The sequence below is a fragment of the Rutidosis leptorrhynchoides genome, chromosome 2 (assembly GCF_046630445.1).
Source record: "Rutidosis leptorrhynchoides isolate AG116_Rl617_1_P2 chromosome 2, CSIRO_AGI_Rlap_v1, whole genome shotgun sequence".
NCBI lineage: Eukaryota > Viridiplantae > Streptophyta > Magnoliopsida > Asterales > Asteraceae > Rutidosis > Rutidosis leptorrhynchoides.
The window spans coordinates 328,431,466-328,440,937 of NC_092334.1; the positions used below are offsets into that span (position 1 = coordinate 328,431,466).

A 9,472-nucleotide genomic window follows, 5' to 3' on the forward strand; every position below is an offset into this window, starting at 1 on the left:
GTGCGTATGAAGTTATTGATAGTACGAGTCATTCGTTCAGATTTCCCATTTTGTTGGGAGGTTAGCGGGTAAGAAAAGCGTATTTGAATACCACTATTTTGAAATAATTGTTTAAGTTGATTGTTGTCGAATTCACCGCCAAGGTCACATGGGAAAGCTTTGATTTCATAATTGAATTAAGTTTTAATGTAGGCACGAAATTGAGTAAATTTATTAAAGACTTCACATTTATTGCGTAATGGAAAAACCCATAAGTAATGCGAGTAATGATCTAAGAAAATGACATAATATTTGTAACCACTAAGACTCGGAATAGGTGAAGTCCATAAATCCGAGTGAACAATATCAAATTAAGAATTGACATGAGAAACGGAGATACTAAACGGTAGTCTCACATGTTTTCCAAGTTGACAAGCATGACAGAGAGCAGGAGACTTCGTATTATTACATATAATAGAATTATTATGAGATAAGACGACGAAAAACATCAGTGCTTGGATGTCCAAGGCGCTGATACCAAATGTTGGGTGTGGTGATGAGAGCATGATGAGGTTGGGATGGTGTCGGATTTGTGAATGGGTAGAGATCTCCGGTGCTATCACATCGGAGGAGCAGGCGGTGAGTCAAGTAGTCTTTCACAGAAAAACCAAACTCGTCAAATGAAACAGAAACTTTATTATCACGAGTAAAACGACAGACGGAAATAAGATTTTTAACTATGTTAGGTGTAACGAGAACATTAGACAGGTGTAGGGGTCGGTTGGCATTAAGAAAAACGCTATGACCAGTGTTGATAACGGGGATGTGGTTCCCGTCACCAACAACAACAGAAGGATAAATGCAATGATTAAAAACAGTACTTAAATTTTTAATGCTAGAGGTAAGGTGAGTTGACGCACCAGTATCCATAGTCCAACCGAAATTACCGTAATCTGGAGGAGTGTTGGCATTCGGTATAAAAGTCTCCTGATGTTGCATTGGACCGACAAATGGACGGTTAGCGGGTGCAGCCGGCCCGCTGAAAAAGGCTGTAGGCCCGATACTCTGTTGTTGTCGTTGAGCCTGCATAACTTTATGGGCTGAAAATTGTTGTTGGGCTTGCATAAGTTGTTGACATTGGGCTTCGTTGATACCTCCTAACATATTATGAAAGGTACGACATTTGGACAGCGGCTCTGACAAAGCTTGAGATGAATCTCTTAAAATATAAATGACTTGTATTGAAGCCCACCACAAAGATCAAGTATTATGTAACACTTTGTTATATATGAGAAACAAACCCTCCAGTTGATATTTCCAAAATTAATTTTGATAGATTCAACTCAAATTGATGTAATGTTCCCAAAATACCCTCATATAAATACTAGCATTAAAATTGTCTAAACTATCAAAAATAGATTTGGAAATATCACTAGCCCCATAATTTATTGTGGATGTGTTCTATTTGATCGATAGTAGGAAAAATAAAATAAAAAGCTATCACTCAATTAATTAATTTAAGTGATATACCATGTGCACTCAATTTTATTGGATAGAGACGAATAGATTGTGGCGGTGGGTGAGTAATACAGAATTGTAGACAAAGGATGAATCGCAAGAACAAAACCAAAAAAGAAATTACAAACGGCGGCAACTTACGATTTCAGCGGCTACGATAGACAAGATGTGTTGGAAATTTTTAGGGCCATACATCTGATACCATGCTAAACGAATTGTATCGATTTGTTAAAGAGAATACCAAAGTGCGTAATATTATTTTCGGATGATTATATCCACAGATAACATACATATAAATAGGATTGATCAAATGCTAAACCTAGTGAACTAATAAGCTAATGGGCTCTTATAGAACACGGGCTAAATAATCTAATATATAAATGCATAAACAGTATCCATCTAACAGAATGTGACTTATTTTCTTTTTATACAAAGCTGTACGTTATGATTATATGTGAACGATAGGAAATGTTGTTGATGATGGGTGAAGAAGGAAGCAAAAGATACAAGGGAATAGTGTATGTCTGTTCATGGGATTGATTTAACTGTCGTATTCTTTTTTATCATTGTGTGTTTTGTTCTTTAATCAATCTTAGTTAATAACTAGTTGAGTTGATAATGCATAAAACGAAAATCACTAGATAGTTTGCGAATTTCGTTTTGTAAAGTAGTGGGGCTTTTTTCAGCCAATTTTTAATAAAAAGGTACATAATGTTCTGTTTATTAAGAAAGTATTTCATTCAGTTTCTTTTTTCTTTCAAACGTGTAGACCGACAAAGACACACAAACCCTATATTGTCTTTGGCAACCCACCAACCCACCCCATAAAATGATAATTACTGGAAATGATAAAGAAGAAATTTCAATCCCCGCGGGCTTGGTTTGGGAGATTCACATTAGCTATGAAAAGCTACGGTTTTAAACAAAGTAATTCTGACCATACTCTATTTCTTAAACAAAATAACAATCTTATCACGTGTTTGATTATTTATGTTGATGACATGATAATTACTGGAAATGATAAAGAAGAAATTTCAAAACTAAAAACAAACTTATTTAATGAATATGAAATGAAAGATTTGGGCAGACTTAAATACTTTTTAGGGATCGAAGTTTTACGGTCCCAACGGGGAATATTTATCTGTCAAAAGAAATATATTCTTGATTTTCTTGCAGAAACAGGGATGATCGATTCTAAACCAGCCGATACTCATATGATTTCAAACCAAAAGCTATATATGAAAGACGAAGCTTATCTTGCTGATAAAGGACGATATCAAAGACTTGTGGAAAAACTAATCTATCTCGCTCATACTCGACCCGATATAGCACATGCAGTTGGGGTTGTGAGTCAATTCGTGCATCAACCACAAGTTCACCATATGGAAGCCGTAATCAGAATCATCCAATACCTAAAGAAAACAGCTGATCATGGGGTTGTGTTTGAAAAGAATGGGCATCTAGAAATCAAAATTTATACAGATGCAAGTTGGGCCGGAGAAAAGGGAGACAGAAGATCTACATCAGGATTCTTTACACTTGTAGGAGGTAACCTTGTTGCATGGAGATGTAAGAAACAAAAGGTTGTCGCACTCTCGAGCGCCGAATTAGAATTCAGAGGAATAGCAAAAGGAGTAGCTGAAGCCTTATGGATTAAAAAGTTACTAACAGAGATTGAGTTCCCTCTAAAAGAAACAATTCAGATTATGTGCGACAATGAAGCTGCAATAGCTATATCAGAGAATCCAGTTCAACATGATCGAACAAAACATGATGAGGTGGATAGACAGTTTATCAGAAAAAAGCTAGATTCAGAGTTCATTTCTTTGCCACACGTCAGCTCAGAAGACCAGTTGGCCGACATCCTCACAAAGTCTGTCAACGGAAGACTCTTTGATGTTCTTGTCAAGCTGAAGATAGGGAATCCTACCATTCAGTTTGAGGGGGAGTGTTAAAGAACATAATCAAAAGGTGCATACCTTGGAATATTGGTATTTTGGGTAAGTTGACTCTTGGATCAGAGAAGGCATGTCTCATCATATCCATTTAGAGTTTATTTACAAGATGCCACATTAACATCTCCAAATCAGCAGATCAAGACAAGTCAACGGAAATATGACTTGCAGCATTTCCCATTATACAAAAGTGGTTCCAAAAGTTAAATGGATCCATACTTAGTTTAGGAATTAGCTGTTAGGAGTTTTCTGGTATATAAACAACATCAGATGTGAATGTAAACATATCATTAGTTGTGAAATAACACATACATACTCAAATATACTCGAAGCTTGTTTTATTTACTTGAAATCAGTTTCAATTTCTCTTTTATTTATATAGTATTTGGAGGTTGTTTTAAAAGTAGAGATATCACCCCCTATTACTCTATGATACATCTGATGTACTTAGCCCTTATACGAAACTTAAATAAATCCAACAACCATAAGACTAACGCGTCAGAAACTTATATTGAAGACAGAATTTTTGACTTGACATATCTAGAAAAAACATACAGCCACCTTAAATGTGAATTATCTTATTATAAAAAACGTAAGAGAGAAAGTATATCATTTCATTTTAATATTTATTGCAGCAATTCAATTCAATTCGAAAACAGAGAATTCATTTAAATCGGGTTTATTCGAGCTTCATTACTATACCAAACATTCCTAACTTTATCATCATCAGGCCCAAGAAGATTATGGTTTTTCCACATTCGTAGTGCATCCATTACGAGACACTGAGAAATTAAGAAATTTTATTATTTACACATGTTATGGTTAATATTGCTATTTATAAGATGTCCGGGTGTCGGAAAAACATACCTCATGTGCTCGTATAAGTACGTCAGACTTTCCTGTTGGAGAAAGCTCTAAACAACACTTCCTTTTCTGATGTAAATGAAAAAAGGGTAAGGGTAATGAATAAATTATTAGTTGTGGCTTCAACATGAGGAAACTGTCTTCATTTTATTCGTGATGTTCTTGAAAATAAGAAATAAATAAAAACTAAATACGTGAGAAGCAACAGTTTACTTATATAGAAAATAAGAGGTTATACCTTCATAACGGCTTATAGATGGAACTGTATTAGACAACCATGGGTGGATACTTCTATCACTGCGTGTAAGTTCACCGGCGTATAGGATGTATTCTCCTGTGGTGGTCTTGAAGCCAGAGAGATCACCACCAAGAATGTGATTCCAGGACTTGTAATAACTCAACACATCTTCTTCTTCTTCTTCTTCTTCTTCTTCTTCTTCCCCCTCATTGCTTTCATCATCATACACAAAGCTAACCCCACACTCCTCAACTGTCCTAGTATGATATGCAGATTCGTCTTGCACAATAATAGTAATAGTAATCTGGTCACCGCCTACCATCTCATTTATTCCAAACATCCAATGGCTTAAGAATGTTAAATAATCCCCCTCTACAAAGAAACTCAAATCATCAATACAGTGACGGTATATCCAGATTTGATTTTGTGTTGTGTTGTTAATTCTTATGTTTGGCAAGTAAAACTTATATCTTGATTTCCCCTGGCTTTTATCACCATCAAGATACAAAGGATTCTGCACACAACAACAGAAGTTTAATCCTCTTAGGATTTTAGAAGATGAAGGGATGGTAAATGATATTGAATTCCCCTGGCTTCTATTCCTAATCCAGTTTGGGATATCTTTGCTCCCCCCGTAAAATGTGCTGAATATCCCAAATTCATAATACATCTGTCGATTAAAATTAAGATTAAAAGCAGCATAATAAATAGTACATATAAATTAGTATTCACAAAATGGAAGATAGATAAGTAGACAACATGCACCTGGGTTTGTGATTTCTCATTTCTTCCGAATATTTGGAAGTGCCTTCTTTTAATCGTATCTAAATCAGTCCAGCCCAAAGTATTTAATACATTTTCATCAACATCTGCAATAGGTTGTTTTGTAACTATGCCATCAACTATAACAGCAGATGAAGTTTCTAATAGTGATAAATCTGTAATTAATAAGAGTGGGGACATTTCTGGATTGAAAACAATTCTCTCCAACAAATAGTCTGTAAGTGGTTGATCAGATGGACCGTGGATCAAAACTCGCAGTGTAGATGGAGGATGTTCGATTAACGTTAGCATATCACAGTCTTCCATACTAAGTCTCTCAAGCCTAATGAGGCTTCTTACACAGTTTGGCATTGAAACAATCGGATTTCCATCTAAACATAAATCTTTTAACATTGATAAATAACTGAAGTCCAAGGGGAAGGATTCGTTGGACAAATTATTATGTGCAAGTGACAAACTTACTAGTGAGCTCAGGAAAGAAATTTCAAACAAATTAATTTTACTAGGCCCCACTGTCAATTGATACTCACAGGTATTGCAACCATCTACCAATAATGTTTCAAGCTTCTTCAATTTACTTATGGCTGTAGGAAACTTCTCAAGCTTGTTGCAATTACTCAGATCGATGAGAACCAATTCAGAACATTGCTCAAGTGATTCACAAATCTCAGTCAAACTTATGCAATTTCTAACTACTAACCTCTCAAGTATAGGGAGCTCGAGAAAGCTACCTAGCCTTTCAAGGTGTTCACATAAACTCAGATTAAGAAACTTCAATGATCCAAACAACTGCTGAAATGAATGTGAGCGAAAATAATCATGAGCAACTAAATTTGGTCAATATAATATGACAAAAATATAACCATTATTGCACGCTTAGTGGTATCCCCACACCTTGTGTGTGGGGCATGGATTTAGGTCATGGGTTCGAGCCTCGCTCTGTCCATCCTATTAATCAATCTACCTGAAATATGGAGCTCCAAATTGACACCCGGGGGTTTTCTCCCGAATCCATTCAGGATTCAAACCCGGTACACCTACCCCTCGGGATAGTTTAAGGATTGGGTTCTTGCAATGCGATTCGGGTTTCCTCCTGAAAGCACGTGCGTGCGTGGTATATGATCACGAGGGTGGTTAAGTCCCTCTGAGTGTTCCGACAACTTGCCATTTAAAAAAAAAAAATATGACAAAAATATTAATTAGGTGCTTTTTTACCTTTTGCCCACTGTCAAGTCCTTGTGAGTTACTACAACACATTCCAAATGATACAATTTTGCTATATGACAAGTCAAGAGCAACAAGATTCTCCATTGGAAAATCAGAAGGTATCGACTTCGAAGGGAACCCATGCATATGCAACCATCTTATTTCTTCTGGGAAATTCTCATAAGAACCATTGATTTGGACATAATCAAGATGTAGTATCATCAGATCATACATTTCATTCAATGTATCTGTTTGAAGTTTAAACGGTCTACGCGACTTCTCCTTCTCAATCATTTTCATGTTAAGGGCGAGACCTTTTATATTTCCTGTACCCTAAGAAGATACGATTAAAAAAAAGTAAGCTGGAAATTTTACGCACGTGTCTATACACAATTTAAAGTTCATATAACATGCATGACTAGTAACAAGTATACTTGACCTCTTACCTTTTTATGTTTCAACACTTGTAATGACTCCTCATGGCACCATAACAAACTACGCTTCCATGGTTTCTCAAGTGATTCTTGACGTACTACATCCCTACCCATCTCTTGAATTAGTGTATGCATCATCAATATATCATTTTGTTTCTCTGTGATTATCTCGAGTAGGCATCTATCAATGAGATTCCTGAACCCACTTGGTGTGCGTATTTTACATGCATTTAAAACCGTTCCAGTGAAAACTCTATCTTGACCAACAAAAAAACAAGAAATATGCTTAAACAATTTTTTATCATTGTTCGACGGTATTGAATCATAGCTCGTTCGCAAGACATTGTTAATACGAGAATCAGTTTCTTTCTTCAACACTTCAATGCGATCCTCCCATTCAGATACAGTGTTATTGTGTAGAGACTCGCCCAATACTTTAAGAGCCAATGGGTGTCCTTCACAATATTCGATAAGCTTTTTCGACACTTGTTCATAACCTTCCTTGGGACAGTCACTCATGAATGCATGATGGCATAAAAGCTCTAATGATGCTATCCAATCTAAGCCTTTAAGTAAGCAGTGTTTATGCTCCGGTTGAACTCCAGGATTGATTGATGATGCATATGTCTCTGTCAAAGACGCCTTTTTGGTAGTTACTATAATTTTGCTTCCTGGATAAAAACCTCGCTTTCCGAGCAACATATACAACTGGTCTACTTCATCAACGTCATCTAGAATTATTATCATCTTCTTTTGAATTAGTGCCTTTTCAATTTCAACAGTATACTCCAATTGATCATGAATTTCAATTGGACCCATCTTTGAAATGTCACAACATAGTTGTTTCTGTAGATCAAGCAATCCATTAACTCGTTCAGCACATTTCATACTGATATCGACGATGAAGCTACTTCTGTCGAATAAATAAGAATGCAACCCATATACATATCTCGCCAAATATGTCTTCCCAATTCCACCCATACCCGAAATTGTGAGAATGTCAGTTCCATGTGAGGCTCCATCTTTCAGCCACGATGTGACGAATTTAATTGAATCTTCCATCCCAAAAAGGTATGGTAGAGTTGTCATCCTGGATCCGCCTATCCTACGGTGAATATTTGTAACAATTTCCTCGATAAACTCTGTCTCTCGCCTAATGTTACAGAGTACACCAAAACAATACTAATCAGTATATAAATAAGCATAATGAACCAAAGATAATATCTTAACATATTCAAAAGTTTTTGTTAATAAGGGTTATGCTATTTCATGTTTCTTTTTCAATATTTAGCATGATTTTTGATGATCAGGAACCCAAATTGGTTAAGCAAAACGATAATTAACGATAAACAACAAAGATTGATAACAAAAGCTTTGTCAAAATAGATTAAATTAAATTCCTTTGCTAGCACGGTTCATGAATGTAATAAATATTGGTTAAATTATCCATACACCACCAAACGTGCATTAGAATGTTGTACTGTACAACCTAGTAAAACAGTTTTGATGGTGTATGGCTAATTATTAGCGGTGTACGAATTAGCTCCCATTTTCCTGGATGGATATCTTTTAATCTTCCGGCAAAACTCTTCATGTCTTGATCTAAAAAAAATATTTTCATATAATCAATAATCAATCCATTAAAAACATTTCAAAGATTACCAACCTTTTTCCTTTCAAATCAACATCTTTTCCTTTTAAATCGGCAACTAGTTTAAGTGCATTCTCCCATTTATCAATCTTCTCAGCCCATTTCCTTTTTTTCTCTACATTTGTTTCCTTTTTCATAGTCTCTTTATGCTTTGCCATCGCATCTCCGAAGCTGTTTTGTTGCTTCCTGACATCGGTGGGCTCGACATGATAGAAGATTGGGATAACAATATGGTTAGAGTTCAAACGTTGCTCAAGGATTAATGCAAGCTCATCTAAACACCAAGTCGAAGTTGCGTAATTCTTGGACAACACGATTATAGAAGCCTTAGACGCTTTGATTGCTCTCTCCAATTCGGGTTTTAGATCTTCTCCGGTTTCAATCTCTTCGTCATCGAAAAAGGTTTTAATTTTGGCATCTATGAGGGCCTTATAAAGATGATCAGTGAAATTGAAGCGAGTATCAACACCTCTAAAGCTTAAAAAAAACGCCATATCTGTTATCTTGTGGAATTTCGGTGATTATTACCATAATGAATAATTGGTATTTAGAGATGAAGATAAAGTTATATAAATGGTTTCTTTATAATGAATGCTTAACTCAACTGCTACATGCTTTTCAGTTGGGAATTTGCTAAGATGATAATATATGGAGATTGTTTATTGAAAACGTGTATCATCACCTACCAATAAATCTGAATCTGAATCTGAATTTGGATAATACTATTTAATATTTAATTCAGTAGTGCCAAAAAACAATAGAAAATTTCTAATGACTGTGTTTAAGCCATTCACACATGCATCAAACAATTATACACTCAATATAACTACCTACTTCTTACAGA

The 9,472-nt window shown here is 35.6% G+C and overlaps 2 protein-coding genes across 4 annotated transcripts; one reads left to right on the top strand and one right to left on the bottom strand.

Moving 5' to 3' along the window:
* The first annotated feature begins 2,681 nt into the window (after window positions 1-2,681).
* On the top strand, window positions 2,682-3,452 carry LOC139888817 (secreted RxLR effector protein 161-like). The gene has a single exon (XM_071871804.1). The coding sequence runs from the start codon at window positions 2,682-2,684 to the stop codon at window positions 3,450-3,452; it is 771 nt and encodes a 256-aa protein (XP_071727905.1).
* Window positions 3,453-4,014: 562 nt separating this feature from the next.
* LOC139894435 (disease resistance protein RUN1-like) lies at window positions 4,015-9,221 on the bottom strand. Of its 3 annotated transcripts, none has more exons than XM_071877730.1 (7): window positions 8,644-9,221; window positions 6,990-8,130; window positions 6,553-6,876; window positions 5,320-6,126; window positions 4,555-5,224; window positions 4,320-4,385; window positions 4,015-4,234 (listed from the first exon to the last, which is right to left on the bottom strand). In XM_071877730.1, the coding sequence occupies exons 1-6, from the start codon at window positions 9,120-9,122 to the stop codon at window positions 4,342-4,344; spliced, it is 3,465 nt and encodes a 1,154-aa protein (XP_071733831.1). In that variant the 5' UTR covers window positions 9,123-9,221; the 3' UTR covers window positions 4,015-4,234; window positions 4,320-4,341. The 3 variants fall into 3 exon arrangements, with proteins under 3 accessions (XP_071733831.1, XP_071733832.1, XP_071733830.1); XM_071877731.1 differs by having other exon boundaries at window positions 4,555-5,068; window positions 5,320-6,129; XM_071877729.1 differs by having other exon boundaries at window positions 5,320-6,129.
* Between the last annotated feature and the right edge of the window lie 251 nt (window positions 9,222-9,472).

Excerpts from the sequence above, each read along its gene's own strand:
- LOC139888817 (XM_071871804.1), top strand. The coding sequence starts at position 2,682 with ATGATCGATTCTAAACCAGCCGATACTCATATGATTTCAAACCAAAAG.
- LOC139894435 (XM_071877729.1), bottom strand. The coding sequence starts at position 9,122 with ATGGCGTTTTTTTTAAGCTTTAGAGGTGTTGATACTCGCTTCAATTTC. Across the intron at positions 8,131-8,643 it reads GTTGATTTGAAAGGAAAAAG|GCGAGAGACAGAGTTTATCG; the intron begins GTTGGTAATCTT and ends CTGTAACATTAG. Across the intron at positions 5,225-5,319 it reads ATGAGAAATCACAAACCCAG|ATGTATTATGAATTTGGGAT; the intron begins GTGCATGTTGTC and ends TTTAATCGACAG.